The 13652-nt window shown below is 40.1% G+C and overlaps 1 protein-coding gene across 4 annotated transcripts in view; it reads left to right on the forward strand.

Annotated features, from left to right (window-relative positions):
• Positions 1-939: 939 nt before the first annotated feature.
• The window catches only part of LOC131061420 (sodium/hydrogen exchanger 6), a 117482-nt gene continuing 104769 nt past the window's right edge, over positions 940-13652 (forward strand). For all 4 annotated transcript variants that reach the window (XM_057995079.2, XM_057995077.2, XM_057995080.2 and 1 more), the window contains exon 1: positions 940-1303. In XM_057995079.2, the coding sequence (XP_057851062.1) occupies positions 1123-1303 (181 nt within the window). In that variant the 5' untranslated portion in view covers positions 940-1122. The remainder of the gene's footprint in view (positions 1304-13652) is intronic.

Raw genomic sequence — 13652 nt, forward strand, 5'->3', positions numbered from 1 at the left:
TATATATATATATATATATATATATATATATATATATATATATATATATATATATATATCTTAAAATAAGTTTTCTAAATTGATATAAATGTAAACATAGGGTTATACCTATTCAATAGTCTTGCATGATTCTAATCAATTTCAAACCATTGATTTCAAAAAGTAGGTTGCACATTTCATATAAAGATGTCTTCAACATAAAAAATATAATATTTATATTTCAATAAAAAGAAATTTAATTTTTTTTTAAAAATTTAATGAAAAAATAATCTTTAAAAGAAATATTAGAATAAAGTTATTGTTCTAATATTTTTTGAAACTTAAAAACCAAGATAGAATGTTCCAATAAAAAAATAATATTAAAAGATATTCTTAAAGATAATAATAAAAGATAGATTTATTTGTTTTATACACTTTTTTAAATAATAGTATGGTTTTTTTTTTTTTTTGATTTTTATAATTTTTTAAATTATAAATATAAAAAATTAATTCTATGACCTTCCACCCTTCTCCCTAATTAGATACAATATCCTCTTCAATGTTTATTTTTATATATATAGATTAATCCTAACAAATATAAACTTAGTTGTATAGTATGTCTTAACCCCATGTCCTAACCCCAAAGGGCTTAGGAGGTTTCTTAAATTGCTTTTGGACTGATGTGTGCCGTGAAGATTTCACCGCAGACCTAACCAACAAACAAAAATCCCCTGATCTAAAAAAATACAAAATTAATAATAGGGTTCCTCTACTGCTTTGTCGGTTTAGACCTTTATATTATTTCTCCATTCTCTCGGACTAAATCTTACAAAAGACATTTCAAATCAGCAAGAAAACAAAATATGGAAAGCCAATTAAAGTGCACCTAACACGTGTCCTCGTGGAGAGCGAGTCAACTACTCCAACGAAGGGGACATAAATAGTAAAAATGGTTTGTTGTCTAATCTGTTAAATTTTTTGGTCAATTTATCGCTCTGATACTCCGCGTACACTACAATCGATTCGAAACGTAAACCCCCGCTCCGTTGGGATGGAAAATCTACCCTAGCGGCGCAATAACTATTCACAATCGTTCAAGAATTTCTCTCAGTAGAAGGAGATTGAAAGCTTAAGTTTGCAGTGATGGCGGAACTGCAGATAACGCCGACAGATGCTCCAGGCAAGCAAGTAATTGAAACGCAGGCAGCAGGTGTGGGAATTCTTTTGCAGATCATGATGCTCGTGCTTGCCTTTGTGCTGGGGCATGTCCTCCGCCGCCATAAATTCTATTATCTTCATGAGGCCAGCGCTTCCCTGCTCATCGGTATGGCTGTAGAACTCAGAAATTCTTTATTATATTTAACTTAGGACAATGGCTTAACAGTAATATAACCTATGGCAGTGGCTTAAATTTGAATTATTTTTGGCAATGCCTTCAATTATTTTGTCGGGTTCATGCCGAATGCGGAACAGTATTTAGATCTTAGTTTAGCGGTTCGGTGAATTGTAATTTTCCTATTTTAGAAACCGGAACTAGGGCAAAATTGGTCGGGGATGTAGATTTATTGCAGGAGAGCTTTGAGTAGCGGATGTGGGGCTTACAGCATGGTCCCATGCAGCTACTTGCTGTCTAATTTATGGAGGCACGGGGGGTCCCATGCAAGTTTTTTATTAAATTATTTATAATTTAGAATCTTCTCTTAAAATGGTGGAGCAACTACAGTTTGAGAACTGAAATTTCAGCTGTTGGTGAAGAGGGGCCTGGAATTGTGCAGCAACTGCTTAACTACAGGCGTGCCACAGAATCGAAAATATGTAAATTTTGATAATTATTTAAATAAGCATGAAAATTAAAAAACCACGGGCCCAAAAATTTCCTTACAAAATTGATCAGTGACTGCTAAGAAAATTTAACTAAGCGATTACATGGGACCTTGTTTTTTTTCTGATCAGTAAAATTCGACCCAGGGTCACGAAGATTATATTATATTAAAATATAGAGTGTATTTACATTGAGGATCCCTCTTGGACGATCATGGTTGCCTCTGGCAACACAGCTCAGAGGACTATCCCTTCTGTAGTTGCAGGTTTTACAAAATTTATACAAAATGGGGCATACATATATGTGTTTATGGGTTATCAGCCAACTCTTAGCACGGAAATGGGTTCCTAACAAGAGAGAATAACTTCTACCAAAGAAGGATCTATAACCTCCATTCAAGCAGTTTATGTACCTGCAGATGACTTGACTGATCCCGCTCCTGCTACAACATTTGCACATTTAGATCCACCCCTAGTTTGGTGACAAAAATTACATACATACAAAACGGACATCTTCAGTCGGCTTCAGGTCCACTCATATCTTGCGCTTGTCACAGCTTAGTAGTTCGCAGTAGTCATCACAGCCAAAACAGAGACAGAAAAAGAAAACCCCACCTCAATCCTCATGGTAAAATGCCTCAGAACAGACCGTGTCAAAGAAAGTATTCAGCCATTGTAAATTGTCAAAGTCATCCATTCCTACCCTCTTCCTCAGGAAATCTCTACCCACCATTGCCCACCTCTGGTGCCTATCAAGTGTGGTCGCATCCAAATTGAGAATGAAGGGTTGTCGTACTACCACTGCTCCAGGGTCCAGCAATTTAGGTAGGTCATCCGGCCATGGGATACCTACCCCTAATTGCGCATACACCACAATGCTCAACATCGTCCCCAAGGTATTCCTCCTTGATAATTTCTTGCAGTAATAACAGAATATCCACTTTTGTGCCCTCCAAATCCAGAAGAGAGGCCAAAAATCTTGATATGATATCCGTGTTGACATGGTATCGGTTGGCAGATGTGAGAAACTCTCATCCTAGAACCATTCTTATGGCCTCTATGACTAGCAAAATTGGCTTCTTACATATAGGTTGCAGCCTAAGATCTGAGATAAATCCTAGGAATGCCATTTGCCTTTTTGTCACAGCGAAGCCTAATTGGAGACTTCAGTGTTTCAGCTTGTCAGCAAGAAGATGTGAGTGGTATTTCTCCATTCTGGTCCTATTTAAAGTACTCCACACTTGCGAATTAAAGGCAATTTGCAAAGGGCATTGAATGTCTCGGCTTGGCTCCTTCTTACCACTAGTCCTAAGAGCTCTTGAAACCCTTCTGCATCCATAGATTCTAGAAGGTTTGCAGTGTCTGTCATAAATTTTTCATCTCCCATAAGGCATCTTGCTTCATTACTATCCAATGCTAACTCCATTAGTTGCTAATTGATGTCCCTCTGCAAGGCTGAAGTCTCCTTCAGTAATTGAGTTAGCTCTTGCTCCATTTGATTCATTTCTATAGTGCTTCCACACATCTCAATAGGATCTAGAATCAACTGATGTCTTGTTAAGACATCACCTTTAGGAAACAGAGTGTCTGATTCTCAACCATTCTCACCCATATCCTCTTTAATTATCTTATTGTTTATAAGCTTGGCTCACGGGGATAGCAGTACATTTGCTCTGCTTCTTCTGATGCAACCATCTAGGCTTTACCTTTCTCTCGTGATTGATTATTCAATACCTTTTCTTGCTGCCCTTGGGGTTTTGGCTTATGCCATCAATTAATGAGTAGCTAGTATCAAAGCCTTTCCCAAGAGTACATTTACCCCCAAATGCATCCATGTTGATTTCCGCTTGTTGAATCCATTTGCCTTTCTCAGGATTGATCTCTAGATTTTCTAAATACCTCAAATCTTGGTCTAAATTTACCAAATTTTTTGCTTTGATCCTTTATCTCCAAGGAGAAAGCCTTCCTCAATTCCTATGAAAGATCCAAGTGCCTCTCCAATTTTGCTTAGGGCATCCAATTTCCAATATTTTGACGGTAGATTTTTTAACCTTAACCATCTCAAGAACCACCTAATTACATGATTGGAAGGGTCAAATTTTGGTTCCCAATCCACACAATAGAAGCTGAAGCCTTCATAGAACTTATGATTTCAAATTTTAAAAATTTGTCTTTACATTCAAGGATGAGGAAGTATTGGGTAACACTTTAGCACTTACCCTTCCTCCGAAGCTTTCCTTTCACCAACGAGCAATGTGTTTGATATGAGAGATTGGACTTAGTCCATTTCACAAAGAAACCACAATTGCTCCTGTGATCCCATGTAGGTGCTAGGGCTTTTTAGGGCATAACCAAAGCTTTGCTTCAATGGCTTTCTTGATTGCACACTCTATGCTGCCTATTCTTTGCACTGGGATGTTTCATTGAAAGTCCTTGCTCTTCCATATGGATTTGATGTTGTCTGGATGTCCTCCTTTTTCCTAGCAGAATTTTGTTGGCTCTCGTGACAAAGGCAAGAATTTGCAATTAATCTTTCCTTTGGTTGTTCTGCTTTGTTACTTAATCCTTATGATTGTTGTGTCCTAATGATGTGGTGCTTTTTTGCAAAATGTTTTTTACCTCCTACCTAATTTTGTTACTCCATCTCCGTTTTGCATTTTGCGCTTGTTTATGTGCTTGTGCCATTCTGCTCGATGCTTTGTTTAGTTCTTTTTTTTGACTTCATGAACTTGCAAAACCATATTAATACCAAGAAAACCTAACTTTAACACTTACCAGTCCTTGCATCAAAATGATTAGAGTAAAATATAAAGGAACAAATCAAGAGACTAATAAGTGTTAGATTGCAAGTCTGGCGCAAAATAATATGGATTGGGCCAGATTATTGAAGCCTAAATTGTTGCTTGAGATCACAAATCCTATGTTGTGCCTTTCTCGCACTTTTGCTTGTGAGATTTCAAAATCTGTGAATATTCGAATTGTTCAGAAGTTTTGTGAAAGTCCAGAGCAGAGCTTTGTCTTCTTTCCTGTTTTTTTACTTTGATAGTTTATTTTAAAATCTCATATTAGATGGGACCTTCTTGTTAAACGTTTCAATCTAATGCGGGTATTTCGATTTTATGTCAGAAAAACCCTAAAGGTTGATAGTTTTTCCTCCAATTTCAAAGGTCATTAAAAATTTAAAAAGCATATATTATTGCTTACATATGAAAATATTCATTTTTAGGGCTTAAAACATGGAGCGGAGAAGGAGGAGGCTAGGGCTTTGCCCGAGGGAGTTTCAAAATTTTCAAAACTTTCAGGGTTTCCAGGGGTTTCGGGCTCAGGAGGATGGCTTTCAGGAGAGAAGATTTGCAGACCGGGGCCCTCTACAGAACTTCACATAGGCACGACCTGGAAAACGGCCTTGGCAAAACCCAAAAAAGGCTTGGGAGGATCAGGATAGGTTTTTTCACTCACGTGAAATGGGGGGATGAAGGTGCAGACGGAAATCCTAAATATCTGAGAAATGGGGGCCCAGAAGTCAAGGACATTATAGATCAGAGTATGGACCGAAAACAATGTGGCAGCACTATCAAGAGAAAGAATGGCGGCCGAAAAGGAATGCCCAGAAACAACGAAAGTCCCTAGACAATAAAGAAACCAGGAAACCGGAGAAAATATCCTTGATGATAGATAACAAAAGCTAGAATGACTCGGTCTCCTTTTTCTGGGCGAGGGGTTTTTTTGTTAAATGCTTTGGGGATTGGGCGGCGGTGGGAAATATGAAGAATTGGTGCACTAAAACCTGGAAATGTAATATCGAGCTCAAAACCCTTCCAAATGGTTTTTTCTTGGTAATAACGGAGGAGAGTAAGGATAAGCATGAAATATTAAATAATCGGCCCTTTTTCATGGGTGGAAGGGGTCTCTACATTAGGGATTGGGAGCCAAATTTCAACCTAGTGCTAGCCCCGATCGAAATAGTCCCTGTCTGGCTCAGATTATATAATCTACCTAGAGAATACTGGAATGAGGAGTTTTTTCAAGCTTTAGGGAATAAACTGGGGTTCTACATCCGAGCGGATGAAGCCATTGAGGCCAAAGACTTTAGCATGTACGCACGAATATGTATTGGCTGGAAACCCCACTACCCACTTCCTGAACAAGTGGAGATCATTACAAACGCAGGACAATGGCTCCAAAAAATAGAAATAGAGGAGTCAAACGAAACCTGTCAGATCTGTAAAAAAGCAAGACACTCGGAGGAGACATGCCTTATAGGTCCTAAAGGGAAAGCGGTGGAGACAACGATAGAAGATGAGGTGATCTTGTTCGCAAGCAAGGCCAACACATGTGAGGGAATGGGTCACCTTGAGGACGAGATCCAAACCTCTCAGAACCCAGTATTACAGGGGGAGGCATTGAAGACTCCCATCTTCGCCGCCCCGGAAGCGAAGGAGAATGATTCAGAAGATGATATTCTCAACAAGCACAGGGAAGCTGCAGAATGGGTGGAAGAGGCCATTACAAGAGTTGAGAAAGCAGTGAATATCCTGGATGAGGTTAATGCCAGAAAATCTCCTCCTGTGGACGTAGGTATCAGTGTGGAGCCGAATCAGCCTTTGGAGAAGGAAATGAGTTCGAGGTTGGAGTTTGAGGAAGGCAAAGAGTGTAGAGAGGTGGAGGGAGCCGAGGAGGATGACGAATGGGGATGGATGGACGACGAAGATATTGTGGACCTAAGAACCATAGAGCAATCGAAACCGACATGTACTAAGATAGGATTAGGAGAAAAGAGATCGAGAGGCAGAAAGTCAAACCAATTCAAAATTGCAATGGCTGGTAGCGCGAAAGGCCAAAGTAAATTGACAGTAGGGAAGGGAGTCACCCTTCCTGAAGGACAATGAAAATCATATCCTGGAATGTCAGGGGCTGCAATGCCCTTGAAAAACACCAATTGATCAAGCGAGGTTTAGATCAATTACGGCCAGATGTTGTTTTCCTTCAAGAAACAAAGTTGGACAATGGTGAAGAGAAGTCTCTATTGGGGTCTTGGAAGCAGTGGTCCGGGGCCTTTGTGGATTCCGAAGGTGCTTCGGGAGGTTTGGGTATCCTTTGGAATGCTAATATCCATAAGGTGGAGGAAGGTTTGGCCTCCAATATGTGGGAGGTATGTAAGTTTCACTCTTACCCTCTCAATGTTGAATTTACAGTAATCAATGTTTATGGACTGTGTAAATCCGGGCTGCAAAAAGGTTTTTGGAGATCCTTGTCCTCCCTCATCTGAGAGTTAGATGGGGGTCTCTTAATCATTGGGGGGGATTTCAATGCTATTTTGGAGCTGAGTGATAAACTGGGGGGCAAGGGTGACATTCCTGCAAACCTTACACTTTTTCAGAATTTTGTGACAGAAAATGGACTAAGGGAAATCAAGTCCAAGGAAGGTTAGTTTACATGGTCTAATCGTACGATCTCTGGACAGCATGTTGCGGAGAAGTTGGACAGGTTTTTCTTAGGAGGGCTGTGGGCAGAAACTAATCTTCGGTTTGCCTCAGTCATTCATCCAGTGGCTGCTTGGGACCACTTACCAGTTGAACTATCTATAACCTTTGATGGCCCCCCCGTCAGATGCCCCTTTAAATTTGAGAAAATGTGGTTGAGGGATCAAAGTTTGAGGGAGTTAATTAATGGTTGGTGGTTAGGGGCTCCGGAGGTGAGTGGAACTAAGGTGTTTGTTTTTGTTAAGAATCTGCAATTCATCAAGTCTAAACTCAAAGAGTGGAACCGAGTGAAGTTTGGTAATATCTTTGCTAACAAAAGGGATCTGGAGGACAGATTAGCAAGCTTGCAAGAAGACATCATCCAAATGGGGATGACATCAGAAAAATTTCTGCAAGAACGAGAACTCAAAGGCCAATATAGTGAATTGTTAGCTCGAGAGGAGGTTTTTTGGAGGCAAAAATCGAGAGAGTACTGGCTTAAGGAAGGAGATCGAAACACTAAATTCTTTCACAACTCGGTAAAGGCGAAAAGATCTAGGAACAAAATCACGACCATCCTTAATAGAGAGAACTTAGTATTAGATAAAGTGGATGATATCAATAAAGAGGCAGTAGATTTCTTTCTGTCTTTATTATCTAAGGATAAGGATAAGGATCCCGAGTTGGAACAGCAACAAGAAGGGCTGAATGTTATCCTAGAGTTGATAACAGATGCACAAAATCAGACTTTGATGAAACCAATTCTATTTGAGGAGGTGAGAAGTGTGGTTTTCAGTATGGAAGGGGATAAAGCTCCAGGACCGGACGGTTTCCCGGCCTTTTTCTTTCAAACTTTCTGGAAGATTGTAGGTGTTGAGGTTTGGGAAGTAGTGGAGGATTCTCGGTGTAGGGCGAGTGTGGCAAAGGAGTTTAACTGCACACTTATTGCCCTGATTCCCAAGGTGGAGCATCCTACTAGGTTCAATGAATTTCGACCAATTTCCTTGTGCAACACCATCTACAAAGTCATTTCCAAAGTGATGTCTAATAGATTAAAACCATTACTAAGCTTGATTATCTCATATGAACACAGTGGCTTTGTTCCGGGCAGATCGATTGTGGAAGGGATAATCATAGCGCATGAGGCAATTCACACAATCCGCCAAGCGAAGGTGGACCGAATGATGATTAAATTAGACATTAGAAAAGCTTATGATATGGTGGATAGGGATTTTCTTATCCAGGTTTTGCAGAGATTCGGATTCTCTAAAGAATGGATTAGTTGGATAAGGGCTTGCATAGGAGTGTGGACCTCTATTTTGGTTAATAGTAGCCCTCGGCTTCTTTCAAACATCACGAGGTCTTAGACAAGGGGACCCATGATTGCCCTTCCTCTTCATTATACTAGCAGAAGTATTGGGCAGACTAATTTGTTCTCAGCAACGGCGAGGGAAATGGAAAGGCATCAAAATTGTGGAAGGGATGGACCCAATGACCCACCAACAATTTGCGGATGATACTCTACTCTATGGATAGTCCTCTCTTCAAGAGGCCCGAGTAATGAGGAAAACTTTAGATGTCTTTTGTAAAGCAAGTGGCCAGCAAGTAAATTGGTCCAAATCGGAAGCTATATTCTTTAATACAGAGATAGGCAGACAACAGGTTATTTCAAACATTTTAGGGGTTAGACTGGGGACCCTTCCGGGAAAATTTTTGGGTACCCCCCTGTTTGGTGGTAGGAACAATCCGAGCCTGTGGAATAATCTCATTGATGCTTGTGGAAACCGATTAGAAGGTTGGAAGAGCAAATGGCTTTCGCTATCTGGGAGGATCATGTTGCTCAAAGCGGTTCTTTCCGCTCTTCCCATTTTCTCCATGACAGCCCTCAAGATCTCGGATAAAGTGTTAAATTTTATTAATAGGGGAATGAGAAAATTTCTGTGGAATGGCAAAGAGGCAAATGACAAAATCCCTTTAGTAGCTTGGGACAAAGTCTGTCAAGACAAACAGGCTGGGGGAGTAGGACTGAGAAATTGGAAACTGTTAAATGAAGCTATGGGGGCAAAAGTGGTTTGGCAGATCTATGATAAGCCAAACCAGAAATGGGTTCAAATTCTAAAGCATAAATACCTAGATCAGATGAGCAGAGAACAAATTTTTACAATTTCAGCATTGCCAAAAGGATTAGCCATCTGGAATTTTATTTCCTCATGCAGACATGTTATCACTGAACACCTCACCTGGGAAATTGGTAATGGAAAAATGGCCAATTTCTGGACAGATTCATGGGAAGGGAGACTAGCTCTTTCAGAGAGACAAGATATTGAGAACATTAGACAGGTGACCAATTCCCAATGGGGAGAGAAGGTAGGAGATTTTCTCCTAAAGAAGAGATCACAAGGGGTTGATGTGTGTGAATGGAAAGAGGTAGAAAGTTTACCTTTATCAGCAAATCAGAAGGAGATCCTAAAGAAAATCATGCAGGAGTACACTCCCATGCTATCTGCAAAGGAGGACACTATGAGATGGTGTGGCTCAAAATCCGGACAGTACTTGGTAAAAATTGGATACAATATCCTCGTCAAACTGGAGGAAAAAAAGGAGTGGCCTCTTAAGCTACTGTGGAGTTCTCCAATTCTTCCAAAGGTAGGAGTCTTTACCTGGCTTGCTCTGAAAAAACGAATCCCAACGGGTTAAAGATTGAGCAGATTAGGGTTCTTGGGCCCTTTCAGATGTGTAATGTGTAAGAAGGCAGCGGAATCATTGGATCACTTGCTCCTACAATGTGAGGGAGCATTGAACTTCTCTCTAGCTGGAATTTACCGATTAGCAGATCAGTCTTCTCCAGTGTCTGGTTAGTGGTGCCGTCTCTAGTATTATGGGAGATTTGGAAGGAAAGGAACAGAAGGATTTTCCAAGAGAAAGAGGAATCGTCGGCAAGTTTGTTATCAAGGGTGGAAAGAGCAATCTTAGAATCAGTGTCAGCGGCAGCTAGAATCATAATTTATCAAAATATCCTTATTCCAGTGAAGACAAATTTATCCATGAAAATTGGCCGCTTGTGAGCTGTCAACCCGTTAATGGGTCCTGGAGGGTTAGTCCCCTGTCCGAACCAACAAAAAACAAGCCTAAATGGGAACCGCCATCTAAGGAGTGGATTAAAATCAAGTTTGACGGGGCGTCTAAGGGAAACTCGGGTATCTCCGGAGTGGGAGTAGTGGCAAGAGATGATAAGGGGATTATCCTATTCAAAGGGGTGACGGCTTCAGAATGGGTCAAACAACAAAGCGGAAGCACAGGCGGCACTAATGGCTACGGAATTGGCTATTAATATGAAAGTGTCCAAACTACATTTGGAAGGGGATTCCCAAGTAGTGATCAATGCAATAGCGAAAGGTACCACCCCTTCCTCGAAATTAGCTCATTGGGTAGAGATAATATGCGAAAAACTCACCTCATTTGAAGCTTTTCGGGTTTCCCACGTCCGAAGAGGTGCGAACGTAGTGGCGGATCTCCTCTCAAATGCCGGATGTGATTTGTCAGATCAAATGGCCAGATGGTGGAAGGGCAATGGGAGTGTTTGGAAGTGGTATTAATGCAGTTCGTGAAATGCTAAACAAGCAAGCATGCTTGACGGCTCGCGAGGACGAGTAATCAATCCCATTGGCTTGGTAATAAATGTGACAGTTCAAAAGCATAGATATTAGTTCGAGACAATGGCGGAGGGCAGGAAATCTGATGTGAAATATCTTTCCATTTATTTCACAGATCATGCATTTATATCACGTCGCAAACGACGACGGATTTATTACAAATTCGATTATTGTGCATTGTATTTGCCAAAATCCGGTTTAATAAAGCTTGTTGGTGTCTTTGCAGTCTAGTTTTTTGGTTTTTATCAAGGTTCGAGCAGCTTTAAATGGAGGCAAATTTCACGCTCCGCACAGAGAAGAAATTGGTCCCGTTCTTGGGAAAGGTCTCGGACAAACGTTTGCAGGGTCTCTTCAAATTCAAGGATGATAAGCTGTGGAGTGCGGCTAGATTGATGCTGGGGGAGGAATTGGTGTATATCCATTTCCGGTACAGAACAAACATGGAAGTCTACTCCCTGATAATGGCATGGGCGTGTGAATTCGAACCTGAAGTGGAGAAAGTCAAACTAACAATGACAAAGCTCGTTGATGGGGATTATCTAATCAATATGGACTCCATTCTGGAATGGGTGATCCCCCAAACCGGAATCCGTATCTGGGAAGGAGAAGTAGACGAGGAGATTCAACCGTTTGTCAGAGGACCCGAGAGTGGCTAAAGGAGCAATGCAGGGAACGAGCTCGTATTGACTGGGAAGCCATGAAGCTTTGTGTGAAGTTGATTCAAACAGATGAGGTGTTAAAGGCGTTGAAGGTGGTGGCGCGAATGGAGGTGGGAAGAAAGCTCCGAGACCGTTACGAGGAGGGGAGAGCGGTTCAGTTCGTAGCCAGTCTGGAAGGTGACCCAGACTTTGGGAACCTGGACTGCATCTCGAAGATGAAGACGAAAGCGGCCAAAGGGAAAGTGTTGGCGGATATCGATGACATGGAGTTGAAGAAGCCGAACCAGAGCGACTCGGATTGAGTGGCCATGGTGCAAAATATGGAGTTTTTCTTGCTTTATGATTCTTTTGATTTTTCTGTTAAAAAACTTTTATGGATTACTGTAATATTTCGTGCATTAATGCACAATACTGTTATACTTTTATTTTTTGTTTAGCTGAAACTGCATAGTAGGTTCGAACTGTTTTTTGGGCTGATGTTGATATCTTTTTGGCCCTAGCAAATTGTTGAAACTTTCTGAAAATTAATATATCCAAAATTACCGACCAAAAAAAAAAAAAAAAAATTAAAAAAGCAATTTGGAGATTTCACTTGCTATGTATTTGACAATATTTCAAAATGTAGAAATAGTCGTAATAGAGATGGTAGACAAGGGTGAGACTTGAGGAGTGTCTCTAGTAGTTCCAAGGTAGAAACAATGAGTGTCTCTAGGAGTTGGGAGGTAGTAATCTGGATGAGTGTAAGACACATGTTGCTGCAGTATTAAATCTATTTATAACTGGCAAGCAATCATGTAGAGATTTATAACTGGCAAGCAATCATGTAGAGAAGAGAAGGAAACACAAGGAAGGGGACCAAATATGAGATCACCTTTTAAGTAGACCACCCCATGATGGATGTCTAATGTGTGTGCCACTTGGGGCCAAGAGGGTGAGTGTCTGCTCTTGGGCTTAAATAGGAGGATTTCCGGGCACCCTATTGTGATTAAATATGAAAAATAATCGAATGATCTTGAATAGTCAGATGAATTAATTACAAATATACAACTGTATATAAAGGAATTACAAGATGGTGTTCTAAAAAGAACAAACTGCTAATCTATAGCTTCAATATGAAGTTAAAACTCTTAAAATGCTAAATAAAGCTAAAAAGCTAAACACTAAAAAGCAAACTATGTGTTCTTATAAAAGAAGCAATAGTTGCAGTTAAGAGACTAAACGAACTAAAAAGCTAAATAAGTCGACAACTAAGATGACGAATTGAAAAGCTAAATGACTAACTAAATGATCATCAATAGAACCACTAAAAAGGTAATTGACTAAAAGAATTAAGTTTTCTAATACCCTCCCTTAATGTTCATTGTATCAACTAAGTACTTTCAGAAGACATTGCAGCCTGCAAGTCTTTTGATCACAAACACAAGAACACTTTGTTGCTGCGGAGACCCTCCCAAGATTTGCAAAGTGTTAATGACCAAGAATAGCTAATTCCGTTCGATTGATGTATCCCTCACATGCGAATTACTAAACCTGAAACCATGATTTTGAGGAAAAATCGACAAGCCCTCCAAAGAGCAACAAACACGATTTTAGCGAAAAAACTACAAAACTTTTGCAGAGGAGTATTGAGCATTGTTTTCTCTAGCAACTCCAAAATAGATTGCAAGATACCACGGTTGTAGATGTTCACTCGAACAACTCCTGGTGCGACCCAAAACAGACTGCAACAAAACACAATTTTTGTGGAAAAATAGGTCAAAACCTTGAATGAAAACTGGATTTTCAAATCATCGTTTTCGTGGAAAAAACGAGAAAACCCAGATTACCAAAATCCCATGTGAACTTCGCGAATTACAGATGATAATTTTTAAGAAAAAATTATAAACCCTACGAACAATTTTTGAGGAAAAAATCGTGAAAACCCTAAAATGTCGCGTGCCAAAACATCAGACATCATGTGGCAAAATCTCGTTTTTTGAGGAAAAAAAAAAAAAAAAACCTCCCATGTTTTTTTGTGGCAAGAAAATTTGAAAACCCACAAATAAATTTTTAGGTAAAAATCGTGAAAACCCTGGGAC

The sequence above is a fragment of the Cryptomeria japonica genome, chromosome 8 (genome assembly GCF_030272615.1).
Source record: "Cryptomeria japonica chromosome 8, Sugi_1.0, whole genome shotgun sequence".
NCBI classification, from domain to species: Eukaryota; Viridiplantae; Streptophyta; class Pinopsida; order Cupressales; family Cupressaceae; genus Cryptomeria; species Cryptomeria japonica.